The sequence below is a fragment of the Rhagoletis pomonella genome, unplaced genomic scaffold, assembly GCF_013731165.1.
Source record: "Rhagoletis pomonella isolate Grant_MI unplaced genomic scaffold, Rhpom_1.0 Rhpom_scaffold_00001, whole genome shotgun sequence".
In the NCBI taxonomy this organism is placed as follows: domain Eukaryota; kingdom Metazoa; phylum Arthropoda; class Insecta; order Diptera; family Tephritidae; genus Rhagoletis; species Rhagoletis pomonella.
The window spans coordinates 48,871,008-48,894,268 of NW_023458555.1; the positions used below are offsets into that span (position 1 = coordinate 48,871,008).

Genomic DNA, 23,261 nt, shown 5'->3' on the forward strand with positions numbered 1-23,261 from the left:
GGGTGCAAGCTACAAATAATGAAGACTTTGCTGCGTTTCACAGCTCCTATGGTAAGAATCGGAGGGATTCTTTGCTGGCACATTCAAGAAAAATATCCGAGAATATGCGAAAAAATTCAAAAAGAATTTTTCGTAATTTTTGAATCTTAAAATTTGATTTGAACTGTTCTCAAATATGAGGTCACGGTTCACGATAATTGACTGGAAGTTAAGAACGTTACTTCTTTAAGGAATCTTCAAAATAGTTATTCACACGAGCCATGAAAATTAAAGTTTTCCGCCGGAGGAAACCAAGTCTATCTTCCTAGACACATAATGCGTACAAAATTCCAGCCGTGACCCTTAACTTTGCGCGTTCATTGCTGTTCTTTTTATAAACTTTTATAAAAACAAGGGCAAGTATTCAGAGTGGTTCGAGCAAACAGTCAAATAAACGATTTTGTTTACGGCGGTTACAATGCCAAACAAGATAAAGAGAGGAAATAGCGAAAGGCAGAACAATTACGGAAGTGTCAGAAGGAAGATCCGGACTTGACAATTGTGATGCGTAGATTGAAACTGAACCAAATATCGACCGGAAAATGTTAGCTAAAAGACAGATGTCAAAGGCATGCTGGACGCATTGGGACAGTGTAAAGTTTATATCGGATAAGGGAAAGTGAGGCAGATTTATCCCGAGTCTAATAGTCGTTCCTAAAATAAGAGTTCCTATAATTTTCAATGGTTCTCACAAAGGTCCAAATGGAGAGTACATGCGAATCACGAAGACTCGGGAATACGAATTTACTTTTCAAATGGCTAAATGAGGGCCATTAAACACTCTAGACTCATCAGCAGGTTACGGCTGTATTAAGAAGAAATGTTTGCCACTCAAAAGGTAGCAGGGAATCTTGCTAAGAAACCTAGAGAGAACAAACGAGTCTTTAGCTTCTCTGGCAGTCAAGCAGCCCTCAAAAGACGGGTTTTCACTAAGTCAAATTCAATGGCTATCGCTGTCAAATAAGAGAAAACACATTATCAAATGAGACTAACAGCCGTATTCTAAGGTCGATGTTATGCAGACAAACTTTTGTTTGCCAAACTAAATGGCGGCTGCTTAGTTTGCTCGGAGGTGATTATGTCGAGTTTGGCACAGGGTTGCACGTTCATTATGGTTTTCATGGCTATTGCCAACACGAAATGAGAATTTCAGATGTACACAACGCGCACAATTAATATATTTTTTATGATATCATATAGGCAACTAACTGTGCTCTAATCTTTGAAGCTCCTACAGCATAAATTCAGTTCTCTGGCTTTCGGTATCACGGCAATTTTTGTGTATAGCAACAATTGTCTAAAATTTTTGTATATGACAACACCGAATTTGCTGCAGTTTGACCAAACAAAATAAGTTGTCTGTGAGAGTCACCAAACTTGCTCTCTCCGAGTTTGCTGCAACAACAATTGCACGCAGTTTGCCAAACAAAATTTATGCATAACACCGACCTAACAAAGTCACAGAACGTAGCTCATCACGGCAGTGATTTCTACTGCGCATAAAAGTTTGCTGCTGACACAAATATGCCGCTACAACAGAAATTTTTAAGTTTTTGCGTATTTTTCTAGCACTCAGAAACGAATTTTTGGTGCGCATTTAGCGGCGCACTGTGACTCTGTTAGAATAGCAGGGTTAAAAACGGTCTATAGATTAATTCAGATCAGAATAGGTCTTCATGCGCTGCTATATGAAATATCTGTCCGTTTTTTTGCCTATAAGATAGTCGGCAAAGGAGATAAAGTTGCGTGAAAAAATGTCAACAAGTTTGTCGTGAAAACATATGGCATAGTGAAAACCTGCCTAAAGTTTTACACTCACACGTAGGCAATGCAAATTCCCTTTCTGCATGTCGTACATCGCTGATCGAGAAAGCCAAGGTTTATGGAATCCAATGAATATAGGACGCTTGAATGCTTGGATATTAAGAGGAATTGCAAAATTGACGAATTAACAACGGAAAGATTCCATGACATCTTTCCAAGAACGAATGCGATAGGCATATACATAAATGGCCGCATTTGAAAGACATTTAAGAGATCGTACGCTTCATTTGGCCAATGTATGAGATAACTCTTTTTTCCTGTGAGATCACACAGAAGGAAAAATAAAACTATCGGAAATCTAATAACCTCGAAAATGATAAGTATTCCATATACATATATACGTGTGGGAAGGGTTCTGCTCTTCAGCCGTTTCCAACCTACGCTGTGAATTTTTACTTTACAAACCGTTTTTGCTTTTCAAATCGCGCATTTGCTAATTAAAAATAAGAACGAAAATCAGGAAAAACAGCTATTTTTAAACACTGTATGGCAGCTACGTCGATAAATGCTTAAACGGCGTATTTTTCGAGCCACCTACCATTAGCGTTAGAAAACAAAGCGTGTATATATGTATGGTCGTTAAATGCTAGCAGCTGTGGGGGATCAGAGGGAACACCAGGTATGTACGTACTCATTCCGTATGTGTCACAGTAATTAAAATCGCGGGAAAATCGAATGAGGCAGTCGTGATAGCGATGAGCGTGGCAACGGGTTTTTGGTTGATTTTGTGGTTGTGAGATAGAGGCGGAAGAGTATAAATGCGTGATGATTTTATTAAAAGCAGAGGCAGAATATAACCACAGAAAAACATACATATTAGGGTGGTTCTTAAAAATATGAAGATCTAAATTTTTATATGCGGCATCAGTTTACTTAGTTCTAGGTAAAAAATGAAGACATTTTCCAAATTTTAAAATAAAGTTTAGGGATCGCTACCAGGATTTGAAAAAATTTATCACCCCTATGCTGTAATCCGTGGTAGATTCGATTTTGCTACGAATCGTAAAATTGGTATGCTGTAATCCGCGTTGTCGTTTCGAAATTCGTAGGCCATCTTCGAAATTCGTAATGTTGGTATGTCTGAACCCGACGTAGCTGTCATTTTTATGTATTTGTCGGAAATTTTGTACGAATAGCATCTCGTGTCGGAGCGAAACAAATTGTGTTAAAATATCAATAAAATAAAGAGTGTAAACGCAAAAGTATGTATGTAAGTTGAAGTGTGAATAAAAAAAATGTTTATTAAATGTTTACAAAATTAACATATCGAAGATCACAACAAATCGCTCGCAATACGAAAAACTGGTGGAATGCATGAGCGAAAGGCCGGACATTGGTCGAGGCTTTGTAAAAGGAGCTAAGAAGATGTGCTGGAATTTTGGGAAAGCGTTCGAAGAATTAAAGCAGGTCAATATCTAGTAAATTGGGGCCCTTAAAAGGAGGGAGCTTACATTTTATCATTTAAGCTAACAGAAAAATCTCCTATCAGTCTCCTTTGTATATTAATGCAACTGTTAGGTGTTCTTCCTCCTGGGACAAAAGTGCACCGGCCACTGAATCCTTTGTATTCGACTTAATTAATGAAAAGTCTTTTCAAATAATGATTCAACTATTTTTTTTTTAATTTCACTATTCACTTGCGATTATATTTATTTTGATTTGTTTCTGTCAAAGCAGCTGATTAAGAACTTCGAATTTCACGTTTTTAGCTGGCAGCGCCGCTGATAGTTACGATCGGATTACAGCATATCAATTTTCGAATTTTCGGAACAGAGCTACGAATTCGTAGCTACGAACATTCGGATTACAGCATAGGGGTGTAAATCTGATAACTTGACAAATTTTTGAAAATTAGTCATCTGTAAGTGGATTCATCAAACAAAATTAAACCCCAAAACTGCCAATTGTTTAAGTTTATTCTGAAATAAGTGCAGCATTTTTTTAATTTTTTCTAAGATCTATACCACTGGATTACAAATAATTATTTATTTGGAAAAAAACCACAGAAACTATATTTTTAATTTTTTTCTTTGGACAGTTTTTTGAGATAAAGCTGTTTCGCGTTTTTTTCTGTGTTGGTTTTCTTTTATTTGATTTCCATTATTTTTCAAATCAAATGCGGCTCATTCTCAAAGAAAAATTATACAAATGCAAGTTTCAAACTTTGTTTGAAATTGTGAGGAAAATTAGTTGCATTTTTTAATTTTCTACAAAGTTTGAAACTGGCGTTTATAGGCTTTTATAGTTTTTGTTAGAGAATGAACTGCATTTTAGCTAAAAAATAGTGGATATTAAATAGAAGCAGATTAACTCAGCAAAAACGGCGAAAAAGCATTGTCCCAATTCAAATACATGTTAGTGATTTGATTCATGACTAAAGTTACAAGTGCGATCAATAAGAGTCAGTACTTCGTTGGAAAGCCAATTAAAATTGGCGTCAAATGACACGCCACTTGTTTTATTCGGTTTTTGTAGAATTTTCGCGATTTAAAAAAAATCTAAAATTATTTTAAAATCTAGAAATTTTCGTGGATGGGTTTACTTTGCGTCTAGAACAAAATAAAGCGTTGCCTCATACAAAATTTAGATGTTCATACCAATTTTAAGGACCCCCTTAATACATATGTATACTTTAATGTATTTATGTACATTGTACTGCATCATTGTTTTTTCACCAGGATTACAAAATTTATTATATTTGAAGATTTTCACCAAAATATTTCGAAAAAATTTTAATATTTACGTGAGCTGAACCGATTTGAAAATACATCCAAAAATTAGGTTTTTTATGAATAAAAATTGTTTCTTAAAGAATTTTTTGAAAAAAATACCGAGGTTACAAAACAGTTTAAGGTAAAAAAAATCTGCTAAAAAATATGAATAATATTTGCATTTTGTGTTTTTTTTTTCTTCTTTTTTTGTCATTAACGTCCCAATTTTTTTTTCATATATCAACACATCTTAATCCAACTTGGAATGATGCTCGTTTATACTACCCTTTTCTTTCATACTTTGAATGAGGTTAAGAAATAAAAGGGTGAGAAAATACTTTTCCACTGATACCTCATAAGGCTAAATCGGTATAGTTTTGGCACAGTTATTAAAGTTTTTCTTAGATCAATCTTTGAAAAAAGTTCAAAAACAGCATGAAAAATGTCATTATTATGAATCCGTAGAAACGTTTCTTTAAATGTTTTGTCATCCCACGTGATTTAAAAAATATATATATATATTAAAAAACTATTTTTATTCATAAAAAAACTCCATTTTTGGAGGTATTTCCAAATCGGTCCAGCTTACGTAAATCTTAATAGTTTTCCGAAATATTTAAGTGCAAGTCTTAAAATATATGTAGAAGATTTCATAATTCCAATAAAAAAACAGTATCGGATTTTTTTTTTGATGTGGAGTGATGCAGTCTAATGCACATACATAGATAAAAACACGAATGTATGGGAAGGATATGAACATTAAAACTCAACCAACAAAAAATAATGAGATAAATATGTAATGCAGAAAATAAAAAACAACACTGTAAACTTACAAACACATAAAATTGGGGACAATTTTATGGAGGAGAATTCACGATTTTATAATTGAATATACAACATTTGGCGGCTTTGCCAAAAACTGATAATCCAACTCAAACACATCCACAAAATATTAGCAGATATATGTACATAAATATATGTATGTATGTATATGTAAAAGTATATATTGTATGCCAGCGGCGAACAAAAGAGGAAAGACAGTGCTGGGAGCGCACCGAATAGGGCCATCACTTAGGTAAGTGAGTGGCGTATGCGTATGTGTGTGTGTCTGTGAGTGCACTGACAAGTAAAATTTTAATTAATGCATTTTCAATGATGTTGACACCACTGCCTGCCGCTGCGTGCTTTTTTTCATTGCAACAGCAGGCAGCAAGTGGCGCATTGATTTTTGCGGTGGGACGCGGCGTAATTTACCTGCTCTGGCGCCGACGTGTCAGCTGTTGACAACTCTCCATCTACCTCCAACACCTGTCCCTCATCACCATCTTTCTGCAGCTGCTGCTGCTGTTCTTGCTGCACATAATTACTCGCAGCAGCAGCACTTTCGACGGTGGCATCATTATCATTATGCCCACCCGCAGCATGCTCCGCTGCTTCTAGTCTTTCACGTTGTGTCTGCTCAAAGCTAACAGCACCCACAGATAGCAAATCATCCAACCACTTCATCTCGTCTTGTGTGAGCACTGGCAGCGACGATGTGGACTCTGCGTTATCTTCATCATGCACATTAAGTGTCGACGTTGGCGCAGTTGTCGTCGCATCCTCAATTCGCTCCGCTGCTTCTGTGCTTAATTGTTCTGTTGCTGGGGCTGCAGAGGTTGTCGTTGTTGACGTCGTAGTCGTAGTCGCTGCCGTAGCGGAAGTGGAAGTTGTGGTGGCGCTTGTTGAGGTCTCGCGCCGCTTTAGTCCATTCGTGGAGAACGGCATTGGTAGAATTTGTGATTCTAATTTGGACATGTCGTCATCGTTAAGCTCATTTCGTGTACCGCCATTGAAGAGCGCGTTCCTAGTATACTTATCGTTGAGCGCTTTGCTGCGCGCCGCTTGTTCGGTTAGATGGTCGTCCTCGCTGGTGCAGTTGGACGTGCGCAATTCACGCACCTTATCGCCCCATTCGGTGCGCAGCCAAGGCTTTTCTATGATCACTATGCGACATATCACATCGGCATCGTTTGCCTTCGTATCAACGGCATTCAAAAGTATCTCATATCGCACGCCATCAACAATTTCGCGAAATGCATCGATGATGTTGACGAAATTCATCGAGAGCGGCAGGAATGTCATAGCTATGTTCTGTACGCCAATCAAGTTGGGCGAAAGATACTCGCGTTCGCCGGGATTGAGGACATGTACGAACTTCACCGGCTCCTCCGATACTGGCTGTGGTTGTTCCTATTGCGTCGCGTGTTCAAGTCAAATGTTGATTTGTGATTTGGTTGATTAGTTCGTTGGTTGATTGATTCCAATTAGAATGTGGTTGCCACACCAATTCGACGTACATACATATAGACAAGAGAAACAAATGTGGGATTTTGGTATAAGCACGATTTGTAAACAAACAAAAGTACTTCAAGGCAAGCGATACGTGCGTTTATGTGTGTGGTGGATGTGTGGAGGCATTCCAATGCAGAAGTGAGTGCGCGATTGTGTAAGATGTATGTTCTGTTTTTTGTAAGCTTTCCACACCAAAACCAGGTTAATTTATTACCCACACATTATATCATTAGTAGCAAATGATGAAATATCAAAAAGTATGTGAAAAAGTTGATGATTTATTTCATATACACACATTAATTTTACTGCGATTATTTATATATAAAGCAATTCTTTGAATAAGTGTACAATTTCTTCGCAGAATAACCTTAAATAGTCGGGGTTAATTTAGCGAAAAAAGACGAAATGCTGCGGAGATAATTCAAAGGCATTTAGAGTATACCCAACACCACCACCTAGAATTCCAAGCGAACGGTTTTTGAGCTTTAAACCCAGCCACACTTATTTTAAGTTTCCACAGACTAAACGAAAACGATATGAGTTAGATAAAAAAAAAAATTGCCAAGAGCAAAGTATTAAAAGTTTTATTCAACAGCCGTGACTCCTAGAAATGGAAAGTCAAGACGCAACTAAAGATGGTTTCAATACGATTCCTTGACATTCTTTATTATAATAGTCGAGCTGAAGTCAATACCAAATAAGGTCCGAAGTAATCTGAGGGTTAATGGAAATAACCGTAAAATAGAATTTCGCTTATTGCGCGAGCGCAGCAGACGGGAGAGGCGCGGGAATCACACCTAGTGCCAAGAATGATGAACAGCGTTTCTGTCAAATTCACTAAGATAGGCGCCACCTTTGTTCTCTACATCGTGGATGGAATACAAGATTACCCTTTCCCGGCGGCGATGACATTTCTCCAGTAAAAGTAAACAAAATCGATCAGGAGGATTAAAGAAAAAATTTCCTGAATATTCAATTTTTCTATGGGAAACGTGCCTCTATGCAGCAAATACATACATATGTGCGCCCAACAATAAAAAGAAAGCCTATCGTTTAAATGCTGCAATCACAACAGAAGGCCAATCTAAATATTTGCCTTCCGGCTCTCACACCTGAGATCTGAGAACACTCTGCAATAAGCCGACATACGCTTGCTACTAGACAGGGCGACTCCCTTTCATATGATTTTTTTGTTAATATTTTTTTTGGACTGAGTAGTCAATTTTGAAGTAAAATCCTCTCGACCTACGAAAATCACACTCTATAAGTCACTCATCATGCCCGTGCTGGTATATGGCGCAGAAGCATGGACAATTACAACTAGGGATGTTAATTTTTTCGCTTTTTACGATACCGGGATATTTGGGATCTCGTTATCACAATCTCTTGATCCCGGAATTTAGATTATTATTATTTTTCAACAACTTAAATGGAAAAAGTTTCTTTAATATTGTTTGAGAAGCTCTGCTACCATAAAATAAATAATAAATAAATGGGTTTGAAACCTGCCCTTTTATTTAAAGTGAAAACTATTTCATAAGTAACCAAACAAAAGACAGTAATTAAATGTATAAGCATTTACTAATACTTTAGCGTGTACATACATATGTATGTATCTGATAAAGTTACTTAAGGTATGCCGAAGAGAGCTCTATACAAAAAAATGTAAGTCCACAAATGTACTTTGTGGTTGAAAGAATTTCATAATACCACTGGCAGAAGTAAAATAAACTCCTTATAATGTTTATTTATAAAAATATATCTACCTCATTATATGTATGTACATACTAGCCAATGCCCGCTTGCTTCGCGGCGCCTAATAAGATCTTTTGCGTTGGCCAATACAAAAAGAGCGTTTAAAAGCAAAAGCGGTCTGTAAAGTAAACATTTTTAGTTTAAATTGGAATAAAGAGCAGAAACCTCCTGATACATAGGCCAAGAATAGTAGCGATGTGATACCAGGGATTAGTACTCCATATCCCTTTCGATATCATGAGTTTTACCGATGATCTTATTTCCACCTGTGAGATCTCTGCCAAGCGTGCGTAAAATCCCTCTATGATCTTGCAACTTCAACATTGGTCCGATGTACCATGTAAGCCAATAAAAGTCCTTATAAAGAAACTAAAGAGCACAAAGGTATAGGAGGGCCAAGAATCCTGACTCCCCCACAGGCTGAAAAGTTTTCCGGTACATTGACTAAATGAGTCGTGTGATCTCTTAAATATCGTTCAATTGAAACCATTGATATACCTACCGCGTTCCTTCTTGGACGGATGTGGTCGAACCTTTCCTTGTCGATTCGGCACTTTTACAATTCGTCTTAATATTTATAAACTGGTTTCTTTGAGTCTTACTGCATAAATGCAAGATCGCATTAAGGGTGTATGAGGGCGTCAGACAAAGGTGCGCTTACACAATGTTGCGGTCTTTACATGCATACTTAAACGAAGATGAATATAGGGCCAAAGCAGATCAAACCCCATGTGGGTTTCTATATATTTAGGCTGCAGCGCAATCCATTAGGTACCTTTTCTGCAAAACCACTGCTTGTCATGAAATGAATACGCATTATGAATTTCAATCAGATTTTATAAAATATAGCGGGTTCATTTTAAGGAAACGAATTTTTCATCATACACTTTGCGAATTTGAACGAAATCGGTTAATTAATACGACTTTTATAAGTAACTCTACTCCAGCGCTACCTAGCGGGTCAATTTTTTGGTAAACGTATTTTCCATCATGCTCGTTGCTTACATTTTGAATTTAAAAGAACTCAGTTCATAAACACGATTTTTATAAATAACTGGACTCCAGCGACACCTAGCTGGTCTATTTTTCGCGTATGTATTTCTCATCATGGAGGTAGCACACGTTTTGAATTTGAACGAAATCGGATCATAAATATGACTTTTATAAATAACTCGACCCCAGCGCCACCTGGCGAGTTTTCTGGTAGCCCATAATAGGACCATATATGCAAGGTATAACCTCTGAAAATTTGACTGAAATCTATGCAGTAGTTTTGGAGTTAACTCCGAACAACGAAAACGGCTATTATTTTATATATATAGAAGATAGATAACACCGTGCAGTTGTCAATTTTGCACACAAAAATCAATATATTAGCGAATCCATGGGTCAAATATAGTAAAGCTGCGTCTTTAGTTTTTCTCTCTGACGTCGGGATTTATTTTAAAGGACTTTGTAATTTTTAAGATATGATTAATTCCTAAAATTATTTAAAAAATTCAGTGCAATGTAGAATAAAAATATGAGTACCAAATGGTAGCAGCACCCCATGCTTTGTTTTCCAGTAAAATTAATTTGATTGTCAATTACTTTATTCCTATTTTAGGTTGGTTTTAAAAGTTTAATTTAATCAATTTAGGGAACTTCATATTCCTCTTACACAAAATCTGTATTTCTAAATATAAGTTATTTTAGTTCACATTGTAATAAAAGCGAGTTTTTAGTTTTTTAAACTATAATTTTATTTGAGTTTAAAATTTACTATCGCACGGTGTTATGTTTATAATGAGCTGGAGATTTACAAATATAGCCATCACTGGTCAACAAAAGATGTTTCTATTATTGTCACCAATGCAAGTTTCAAATCCCGAAAATCCCGGGATTATCTGCCAAGAATACCGGGATTTTCGCAACCTAAAAAAGGCCGGGATCCCGGGATTAACATTCCTAATCACAACCTCCAATGAGGTGGCTCTTGGAGTATTGGAAGAAAGATTTTGCGGAAGATTTACCGGCCTTTACGTATTACCAACGGCGAGTATCGCAGACCATAGAACGATGAGCTGTATGCGCTTTACAACGACATGGACATAGTGCAGCGAATTAAAATACAGCGGTTCCGCTGGCTTGGTCATGTCTTTTGAATGGACACCGAAGCTCCAGCTCTGAAAAAATTCAACTCGGAACCCCGCTGTTAGCAGAGGAGGTGGAAAGCTCCCACTACGATGGAAAGGCCGAGTAGAGAACAACTTGGCTTCACTAGGCATTTCCTATTGGCGTCAGTTGGCACAGAAGAGAAACAACTGGCATGTCTTGTTGAACTCGGCCAAAATCGCTTAGGCGGTTACAGTGAAAATAAGAAGAAGAAGAAGGGTGAAAAAAAGTATAAATATGTTCTAGAGACCTAAGTACCCCTCTCGATGAAGCTGAGAACATAACATAAGAGTCCAATGACATTGCCCTTCCAGGGATTTTCAATGGGCGTTTAAAAAGGAGTAAACATATTTTAAAATGGCAAAATTCAGGATATATTTTTTTAAGTAATTTTGTCTACCTAGATTGATGAAATATCGCACTGGGCTGCGACCGAAGACAGCCATTGAATGCCCAGATTTTTATTTTTATATATTTACAAAACTGTTATTTCTTCATTTTTATTTGTTCAATCATGAATAATCGTAAAATTAAGATTTTTCGGTTGAATTTGATCGTTTTTATTTTGTCATTTTAAATTTTCAGTTAAATATAATAGTTATTTTGGATTTTTTTTTTACCATTTTCAACGGGCTTGTTTGACCGTTTTCAATACCTTATGATCTAAAAAAATAAATCTTAAGTTAAATGCTTTCACAGCACTTACAGAAAAATAAAAATTGCTAGAGTAGCACGAGTCAGTTGAAATATCGGGTATAGTGTAACGGGTATATTGTATAGCCGTTACGGTGCTTGCTTTAAAAAAGTTCGCAGGCTTTCTAAAATGCTCGATTCAATACGAGTCTCGTCAAATACATCTGTTTTCAAACAAAACACTTTTTTATACGATTCAGCTTAAAAATAATCCACTAAAGCAAAAAGTTTTGCAAGGTTAAAAATTAGACAACATTTTATAATTCGCTTGGGGCAACTATACTTTTGTTTTGTTTTTGGTGAGACACTCAGGCACTCACATAAATAAGTACTACCTATTTTGTAAACATAATCAAATGGATAACTGTAACAAGTAATTTTTAGCAAAAAAAAACCGACTTCAACTCTCATATAAAAAATATATATATATCTCATGATCCACTGGTCGTATCCAGATGAGTATGGGACCACTTCTGAGACACTACTTTTCCGATGCAGATTATCGAAATCGGTTGACGTGGTCCAAAGTTATGCGGTAACATACATAAAAAAACAAAAAACAAAAAAATAAAAAATTAAAATATTCCGACGAACTGATAACCTCCTCCTTTTTTGGAAGTCGGCTAAAAAGTATCGCAAATACATAAAGCCACTAGTTATTACATTAGGGAAAATTCACTGAGCACAGTTAGTGCCATTGAAATTTGATAAGCTATGCCCACACGCCACTCGTGAATGAAAACTCATTTCATTTCTGTGTTTATTTGAAAACGGAATTAGTTTTGAATTAAAATTAGCAAACCAAGCCAAGTGTGGCATGTAACCAACGACAACCCAATGCTTTTTATTAACATTGCATTTATTATGTTGCGCAGTATTTGCTGAAAGGTTTATAATTTATTAAAAAATCAATTAAATGGCGCAGAGGAGGAGTTGAATGCAAATGCTGTCAGCAAAATGGATGTAAAAACATTGAATGTAAGGATAGGAGGTCGAAAGGCAAATACTGCTATTAACAACAAGGGTTATGTAATTTCGGGGAAAAGCTTTTACAATCGTCATACACGTGTAACAAAAAAAAAAAATTAAAATTTTCACAAATTAGAGCTTTTGCAACAGACACATTTAATTAAGGAAAATTTAATTGCGGCGCTATATTGCAATGATTTTCACCGAAATGGATAATTGGCAAAAACACTGCATATTATATCATTACACCGATTCTGTTGCTGCTCAATTAACTACAAACTGATAAATGAAACAGGTTATTACAATTTTGCATATGAAATTTATTATTTGAAAAAAAAAATAATAATAATAATAATTTAAACCCAAACTAAAATCACCTTCAAACTGCTTTCATCTCTCACTTCGCGCAGTAAAAAAGAACCTAAATATTGCATAATGTAAACAAAAACAAACATTAAAATAAATCCAGAACTAACTTGGTCACACGGACGAGAAACGAGAACACAAAATCCACTAATTAAATGAATTGATAAAGAAATTGAAAGACCACAGCTGGCTTTGGGCGATAAGCGTTTTTTTGTGCGCGAGGCAATGCGGCAGATGGCGTCCATCGTTGGAAGCTGCCAACACGAGGAGCATCTTCTAAACCGCAAGCTCCCCCCCCACCCACACACACACGAATAAATATCCAGCAGATGAAAAGAATTAAATGGCAATAAAACAAATTGGCTACGAAATGCTTTTATAACCGGTTGAACGCTTTTGGGCGTTTTCAATTTCATTTTCTTTAGCAAGGTTGCACACTGATGACCGGTGGAGAGAAGTTTTTTTTGTGTTGCCTTGCCTTTAACAGACAAGCAAGTTTTTGGCGCCAGAAGTCGACGAGACACTTTGCCGCGAGGAAAAAAGTTTAAAAATTACCCAAAAGTACTCAAAAGAGTGAAACAAGCTTCATGAATGCAATTATTAGTTGCGATCCCGTACGAGTCCGGACTAGTCAGAATCAGTCAGATTTTACTGGAAATCGATCCCGTACTCGGTTCTCTGACTATTGAGAGGTTAAAGAAAGAGAGTAAGTAAGGTCCTCTCTCGGGCAGAAGTTACCAGTTTTAGTTCGAAGATTTTTTGCTGACAAGTTCTGGTAAATGTGTCAAACGATCAGCTGTAAACACACTACAACCAAATTGTAAACAAAAGAAAAGTGCACTCTGCTAATGCATGTTGAAAAGTATTTAATTACTAGTTTAAGTGGATTCTAATGAATTTGAAAGTATTTTTTGGTTATTTATATGTGTGAGCTGAGTGTGTTTACGCATAAAATAAGCAAAAATTTACAACCAAATTTTGGAGGTTATGTTGAAGTTGACAAAAGTTACAATTTTTTATTAGAAAGCGATCCCATACTTTCCAATGTTACTCTCTCGCTCTGAGCGAATTTTTATTTTTTGACAGTTTTACTAGTTTTAGTCCGAGGAATACGGGATTGCACCTATTAATGTGCGGAGTTATCGGTACCCAATACTTAAAAAATCATTTGGTACCCAAAATCAATTCGTTACATTAAACCTTCGTCATAATATGCATTGCAAGTTTGTAAATAAATTATTTTAATGGTATTTTATAAATGATATGAATTATGATATAACTTTCTCGAAAAAATCGATACTAGTACTCATTTAGAATACTCTAAAGAAGAACCGATTGCAAAAAAGTATCGATAATAATCGTACTTCCAAGTATTTTTAAGGCAAACGTGAAGAGTAAACAAAATCAGATTGCTTTGCTTTTATGACCTCTTCCTATTTGTAAGTTGAAAAGGCACTGCTGAAGTCTGATCTAACAAGGATTTCTAAAGAAGTTTTTGAAATAAACATGCAATTGAAGGGGCCATCTAGATTTAACCTCCCTTTAAACGCATCGACTGCCTGTTATTAGTTTAGCAGGCAGCCGAGAAAACAAACCTAGTGACTCATTATTTTCTTTCACTGTTTTGTGATCCAATATTACGTTCAAATTTTCTCCATTTAATTTGTTAAATGAAAATTAGCTTTTTGTAAAACACAATCGTCCACATTGAACATTACGAGTTAACTTTGACGGTTGTTTGATTAAAAATAAATAAATTAAAAAAAATATTCAAAATCAAGTTTTTTTTGTTTCAATTTATTTCAAAATGCTTAGTTCGTATGCACTATGCGTACGATGAAACCTGATGGGTAATATATAATTACCGCCTTGGCCTCTTTTTTGGCGGGCAGACATGCATACAATTTTGATATTTTTTGATAGGTTTTAATTTTTAATATTTTTGAGAATATACATTTTTTTATGTTCGCGTGTCAAATGAAAGTTTTTGGCTCTTTCTGATTGGCTGAAGCAGAAAGCTTTCTGATACAACTCTGCGCTGAACTGGTTTACAAACGAGTTAAATGATTTAACTTTAACTTTAATTTTCCAGCAACAATTGCATGCGATTTAACTTGTTTATGAACATGTTTCGTTCGTATAATACCACTTTCGTCGTGATAATACCACTTAGATTAGAACAGAATATATAGCACATTCAGCGTAATTGGATTGGGACCAAGTTAGTCTTTTTGCGCCTAGATTTAGCATATTTTTTTTTATTCTCTAGCCTTAAGGCTATTATTAAGGGTATTATCTTTAGTACATAGAATTTCTATAGTGCTGCCGACTGTCTTCCAAATTATAAGGTCCGCACAGTTCACTAGATAAAAAAATGAGGTGTCAAATGAAAGGACTTGGCCTTCTTTCTCTACGCTGTAAGTGGTCCATTCGGAAGGTGCAATTTTCAATTACTCTTGCCAACATTACGCGAGTTATGTTAGCTTTCCAGTTTTGAATCATAGCTGGCTTCTCGATGAAGACTTCTGACTTCACATTACCCCAAGGAAAAATATCCAGAGGTGTGATATCACATCACAAACATCATTAAAAACAACGGTTGCCGACATCACGAGCTTCAATTTCAGACAACAAAAAGGCAGTTATAATGGTGCGTCAGCGCTCACCTTTGGCGGTTATTTTCAGCCTGTGGCCAACATTTGAATGAAGTGATTTTTAAAAAGTAAATGTCAGATTTGTTCTTTCGGGTGATAATAAAGATTCAAACACCCAGTTCTGTTTTAAGCGTGTTTTATTTAAAATTAAGGAAACCAAGGTCTAGATAGATCACCCTATATAAACCTTTTATACCTCATTATGTAACATTGTTTTAGAGTTAAGAGGGCGAACACAAGCGTTTTTAAAGTAAGTATTTGGATGAACGCAAAATCTCGGTTGTTATTCAGAATGTTGTGAGTTCTAAACAAAAACTTTACAAGGATTAAAATACATTTTTCTCTTTGTCTTTTCATTATATGTAATTAAATCTAGTTGCACTGATCACTTATAAATTTTCACGCATTTCAAAATTAATTTATCACCTGACCTACTTGATATATTAAATGATGCATTACGTAGACACTTCTGTATTCAATAGTAATGGTCATGATAACTAGTTGACAGCAACAGCAACAGCAACATCAAGAGTGATGCCACTTATGTATGTATGTATGTATGTACGAGTCTGCGATGAAGCATTGTGCGAGTAAACCGCGAGCGCTGCTGAGGCAGCCACTAATGCGCACTAGCTTCATTGGGCTGGAGCAGATGATTTGGAGTTCCCATACATTTTAACGTCCACTACATACATACTTTGATGCTTTCAGCAACTACAACTTCTGGCGTTGCAGCGGACTACGCGGCTATGATGATGCCAATAACGCTGCTGTTGGCCACTTTTTATGTGAACTTTCCAGCTCGATGGCATGTTATTTATTCGGTGTTGTTGGGAATTTTGCACTAGTTGCATGTTGCCAGCGAGGTCTGGCCTATTGGTTATTTGGTTTTTGGTTTGGACATGGATTGATGCTGCATCAACGTGCGTTGCATATCGAATAAATTACAGATTATTACGTAAGGCGGCGGCGGCAGCGGTGGCGGTGACTCTGCAAATGGTCAACAACAAACAAGCAAAAGGCAGAGCCGCACTATCCAGCATTTAATAGTTCAACGGCCAACGGACAACAACAGAGAATTGTGCAACAATGTGATGTTGATGCCAAGAGCAACATCATCATCTAAGTATGGTATGTATGTACATATGTACATATGTAGGTAAGTAGCAAAAACACCAACAATCGCTTCAATTACGCAGCTAAGTTGAGCATTTAAGCCGATTTGTTCGCATTGAAAGCCAAGCAATCCAAAAGCCTGCTAACCAGAAGACCTGCGAGTAGGCCAGGGTGTATGTATCAGGGTTGTTGCGAATATTCGCATTCGCAACCGCGGAGCTTCCGCATTAATTTTAACATTCGCATTCGCAGTAATCAATGCGGATCCTTTGCGAATGCGAATATTGAAGGGACCGAAAATAACAGTTATTTTTTGGCCAAATTTTTTTTATTCCGAAATAAATGCGCCTTCCGGATAATAAACAAACTGCTTATCCAAATTAAAATCAAATGAAAGAGGACTTAAATGGCTTTAAAACTGAAATGTCTAAACGAGCAAAGCCATCTACTGAAAAATATTTTAATAAAAAATGTTAATTAATTACCACAGAACAAACCTTGGGTAAGGTATATGATGATATTAGTATTAAATGATACAAAAAAATATAAATAGAGGTGGTAACCTTCGTTCGTTGTTTCTGTTTAAAAGCTATTTTGTCCTCTTTCATATGATACCAAATTTGTTTAATTATGATAAGCTGTTTGTTTATTATCCGGAAAGGACTTTTATTTCGGAATAAAAAAATATTTGGTCAAGTTTAACTAGTATAAAAATAACAGTTATTTTTGGAATATTGTGCAAGTGCACTTATAAAACGTATATCTGACCAGGCACAGAAGAAAGGGTTAAAAATGAATTACAAAAACTAAAATCGAAAAATGCTGTTGACGTTACAGGTTCTCCAAATTCAGAAACAATCGAAAGAATGAGAATGAAGAATTCTTTGGAAAACAAAGGTGTTTAAACAACGATCTTGTAATGATGCAAGATTGTGAAAATAAAAGTCAGGAGGATACATCCGACATTTTCAGCCCCGATGCAATTCTCAAAAAAGAATTATTGCACCGCAATAAAAGAAATATATATAACTGAAAGTCCTCTCGACTGGTGTAGCGTCAATCGAAAAGAATTTACAAATTTTGTCAAGTTTCAAGTTTTTAAAATTTGTCGCCTCGAGCGAGAAGTTACCCTGCAGAAAAAAAATTATCAATTGATAAAAAATAACCTACTTGTAGTTAGCTTTTTTGCGGGATTTCTATAAAATATATAACTTGTGGTTAGCTACAAAAAGCTAACTTTAAACAAGAGGACAAGTAATGCAGGAGTAATGAAGGAGATTGTTTTCTTTAAACGCATTTCTATTTAAATATCCTGCACTTCGCAAATACTTTTTCGAATTGAGGACAAATAAAAGGAAGATCGAAGTTTCATATTATCATTCTGAAGTTATGTCTGACGGAGTTCGAATATGGAAACAAATATGAAATGTAATAAAATAAATAAAGTAAATAAAAATATATTTTATGTCCAAAAGTAGTTAGCTACAAGTTAGTTACATCAAATGCAGAGGTAACCACCCTTGACTATATCTATTGCAGAGGTAAACCACCCTTGACTAGTTTTGTTCAGAGAAAATATACAGATAATAAGTGACTTTTAGCTCCTTCGTAATCAACTTAAAGTTAGCTTATAGTTAGATACATTTCCTGCAGGGTATTTAGTGGCGCAGGTTTGATTTACGACCCTTTAAAAATTTGTTATTAAATACAATGTTCAAATTTAGATGTTAGATTTTAAACATCCGCATCAGCAATCGCATCCGCGGATGTCTAAAATTCCACATTCGCAACATCCTTAGTATGTATGTATGCATGTATGGAGAGCCCTTTCGAATTTCAAACGATTCAAAATTATCGAAATACCTAATGGGAGAAAACTTGTATGCCACAGCCGCAGCTGCGCAGCATGGGGAAGAACACTGGGAATGCACTGGCGGTAATATAGAAGTAATTGGAATGTAAAACGCACACAAAAAAAGTTTTAATAAATTCCTATAAGCAAGACCACTGCGTAAACAAATTAAAACAAACAAAAATTTAGATGGGCATGGACTCATTTGCATTTAATTGTGGCGCGCAGACAGTTCAATAGATGCCGACACATAAAAGAGGGTAGGCGGCATACAGAGTTCAAGTGGTCAGGTGGCCACTCGGTCGGTCGTCTCACAGTGAAAAGGCAACACGAGTTACAATAAATGTTTTTTGAGTTGAATATTGAAGCAATTTTATCCTGCCGGTACCGACTGGTTGTTACATCCATAACTAAAACAACAAAAATCAAAGTTTAATAGCAGAATGAATTGATGGCGATGTCTGGCTACCCGATGACGATGACCACAGCTATCAATACAATACATATTACAAGCACATACATATGTATGTATGTGTGTATAGAGTGTTACAGCACAGTCATCCAATTATGAATTCAAAACTATAGAAGCACAGACAATGGGAATTTATATCAAATTTGTAATTCGATCTCTCTTCTCTTCTACTACCTACAAGTAATATGCAAATTTTTAAAATCAACTCATCTCTACAATAATCACATAATGATAAGGTCACCCACATATGATAAGATTTGACTATTTATTACTTTTTAAATATTTTTTTTATATACATACTTAAGTCTTTCTATAACAAAACCATATAAATCCAAATTTCAAACATTGCACAAATTAAAAAAAAAACACGTCAGCAAATTTTCATAAAAATTCCACACACACATTTTTTGATTTTTTTGTTTGCGTATTTTCTTATATAATAAAAAAACGAACATTTGTTATAAGGAAAAAAAATCGCATCACCGTAAACAAAAAAAAAAGTTGCTAGAAGTCAACGTCAATTTGTAGCCAATTCAAACTTGCATTTTGTTATCCTAGAATTAAAAGTGCTTATAAAAGTTAGGGTAGATGGGGAAGCCCGTACGAATGACTCGTACTTCCGTTCGGTGGCATTGTGGATGCCCTCTATGAGTTCCAGGAGTACGCGCTTCCATCTAACAGAAGTTATTCCATATTGTCAGTATAGTATATGTGGTTTCACTCTGCACACTGCATACCTAAAACTTTTCTAAAAATTCTGATTTTATTTTAGTCTGATCAATGCTCTAGATTGACGAGGAGATTTTTAGCTTTTAGTACATTATATGAATAATTCTTATATTTTCTTTGCAATAAAACACTTTAACTTAAAATTTTTTAATTACTTTAATTTAAAGTTTTTAGTTTATTATTTAGCTAAAAATTATCCACCCTAATGCCTAAGCCTTAACCTTACGCTAACGACGTAACGCCATGAGTTCTCGCCACGATACGAAATCTTGACACCATGGAGAATTCATGCTGAGTTACGATTCTTGTCTATGCTCAATGATCCGCCATTTTGTTTGGTACGCCATTTTTGATAAGGATGCATGTGTTCTACTCCTGAAGTACTTGAATTTGATACCCATGTAGAAAAAAAATATATATATGTAATCCACCATTTCGCTGCGGCGGCCATCATGGATCTACAATGATATTGAATATACATGATTGTATTGTCATCACATCTAAAGTTGTGTACCAAATTTCAGATTAATAGGGCAACGGGAAGGGGGTGAAATTTCAGTTACTGATTTGACCCAAAAAACAAAAAGGCAAGTTAAGGCTGCATTTCAGTAGATTCATTGAAGTGCAAATTATTTAAATTTTAGAATTTCCGGCTTCACCAATCAATTTTAATTTTGAGTTTAGTGACCTATGCTTTTCACTTAAACAAAAAGTAAATCAGAATAATCACACTCAGAGATGTTATCTACATATACGTTTAATCAGCTTATTAATATACACAAACGACAATACTGTGTATCAGCTGTTTACTTGCATACCAGCCCTGCCTTTACTACTACTTTTAACACGGTGCTGCCATATTTTTACCTACTTAAATATTCAATGTATGAGTAACCTTATCATTATGTCAGTCCCTATATGTATTATACCAATTGGCATACGGTCTATCCGTCTATTTGATATTCGCCCGAAGAATCGCATTTGCTTGTCAACACACTTCGATACTTCTACTTTCAAACTGATTTGCATAAACTTACTACGAGCATCTCACAACAACAGGTATCAGGTATCACAAGTCAGACAAGTGGTGACTAGTGACCGATGCTCAGCCGTAAAAATCGCATTACTGATTCATTTCCTAATTAAAATGAAACAAACTTTGCGATAAAAAAACGTGTGACAAAGACATAGTGACACAGTAAAAAACGCGCATAACAAAAGCAGAATGATAGTAAGCTTTATAATATAACCAGATATTTTATCAAGTAAATCATGCCTATTACGGTATCCGACAGATGCCATCCACACGGATCTAATCAGATTCGTACAGTCGGAATAAGCGATTGCGAAGGATTAGATTCGTGCGAATGGTATCTGTCGGACCGGAATAGGTGTGTTTCCAAGGGATCCCATTCTCAAGAATCTGCGGATGGCATCCGTCGGATACCGTAATAGGCATGAATATTTTTTCTTGTAGGAGATAAATAGAATGTAACGCAATCTGCAGCTACTCGAAGCCCCCTAGAAATTGCTGTTGCTGACAGTGGCTTCGATGACCGAAGCTGGGAGAGCTACAACTGAATGCAGACCAAGTAATACGTGGTCAAATGGTATGATATCTTATTATCAGGTATTCCTTGGTGACCTTGCAACCAACGTAAAATAGTTCGTAAGTAGCTAAGGCTGTCACTACAGATACATAAATTCCTACCTCATTACTTATTTTCCACCACCTAATCCATGGTCTTGAAGATTGCAAATACCTCAGACTTGGAATACCGGGGCACATTCCTCAAGAAAGGAGGGATGTGGACTTCAGATCCTGACTCTGTGTCTGTTTTAAAGGCATCATTAAAAACTCCACAATGTGAAGGCCCGGACACAGTATTTTCAGTTTTAGTCAGCATTCAGGCCTAGTAAGCCCAACATTGTAGTATCTCTTCAGCTAAGGTAATAGTGGCATTGAAAACACATAAATATGTACATATAGTATGTAATCGTTTAGGTTTGAGCTTTCAGTTATTTCTGCCTCAATCCACTCTCAATCATACTATGTAGCACCCATTTTTAGGAATAGACGTTCGAAATTTAGATCCCAAACGAAGGTTATAGCCAATGAAAATATTTGCATTCGCTTTCAAGAACCAATGTTTTTTTTTTTTTTTACTTTTTATTTTACATTCTCAAGAAACTAAAACAGAAGAATTTCAGTATTCTTTATTTTTAAAACTTTTTTATGGCAAAAGTCAACATATATGTATATGTATGTACATATTTATGAGTGTTGAATTTGCATATAGCCTTGAGTTTCGGCCAGGTGTCAACTTGTCTTGCATATTAAGCGTTTCCAATTGATTTCTTTAAGATTACCATGAAATTAAATTATGTAAAAATATGCGTACATATGTATTTGGGTGATCAAAAAAAAATTTTACCTAACTAGTTTATGGCCTTTGAAATTTTCCATGTAAATAATATGAAAAAAATATTTTTTCATTAAACTATAACTATTGAACCGTTTGAGATAAAAACATTGTCTAAGCATTAAATTCTCTAAATGAACCTGAAGTTAATGTTATTCTCAGTAAAGGACCTATCCTTTTAAGGCCATAAATTCGCTTGGCTGTCTTTTTTTTGGATCGCCCTAATATGTATTTATGTATATTTTTATTTATTTTTTGAATGCAAGAAGTTCCAGATTTCTAAAGTTGTAAATAAGAATTTAATATTAAGCCAATTTAGTGTTTATGCCCCTTATACATTTTTTAGATCTTATCCTCAAACTTTGTCCGATGGATTTTTGGTTACCCAGCTCTTGGTATGCCGCCGCCTCTAATGACTAACATGTGTAAAAAAAGGTTCTCTAGTTCAACACAAGAATATTTCATTGACGTTCAAAATAAGCCCAGCGGCGTAGTTAGCATATGAATATAGAAGAGTAATTCAGTGATTTTGAGAATAGGCCATTTTAACGGAATTGAGTAAACGAAGATAATGTTTCAATTCAGGTGAGCTATATTATACAGATGAAAACACTCAAAAAATTTTGCATTGAATCTAAGAATCTAATTTGCGCTTTGAATGCAAACCTCTGATAATGAAGTAAAAAAAAATAGACGAATTAGAGTCAAAGCTTCGACATTTAATTCGCGTAAGCATTATTACTTATTTATTAAACTGCATTTATTCATCATTATTTCTTCACTCACAAGTAAATTTACAATATGAATCCGCTTCCGCATATATTTATTTGTAACTACATTCATGTATGTAGCTTGCGAATATGTAAAAAACCAGTAGACAAGATCTGTGTACAGATTTACATATTATTTAAAGCCTGAAATTGTACATGCCTTTATGCCAAGAGCATTTCTACAACAGAAATTATGGAAAAAGTAGTCGAACAATTGAATGCCGGAATACAAATCCAAGCACCAGCATCGGCATCTTCCCATTACTCTTTCACCAGATTAACTGACATCTTCGCTGGCTGCTTTTGTTCAATTATTGGTACATGCAAATGTACATACACTCACCAGAATATGTTTCCGTACAGTGTTTTTGTTTTTTATTTGCAATGCTTTTCGTAATAA

General features: G+C 35.5%; 1 protein-coding gene across 2 annotated transcripts in view; it reads right to left on the minus strand.

Annotated features, from left to right (window-relative positions):
• LOC118745691 (putative cysteine proteinase CG12163) overlaps positions 1 to 23,261 on the minus strand; it is a 73,125-nt gene that overhangs the window by 13,229 nt on the left and 36,635 nt on the right. Inside the window, exon 2 of one of the 2 annotated variants that reach the window (XM_036479282.1) lies at positions 5,829 to 6,806. The exons of the other annotated variant lie outside the window; for it this stretch is intronic. Within the exon in view, the coding sequence (XP_036335175.1) occupies positions 5,829 to 6,806 (978 nt within the window). The remainder of the gene's footprint in view (positions 1 to 5,828; positions 6,807 to 23,261) is intronic. 2 annotated transcript variants of the gene reach the window in all.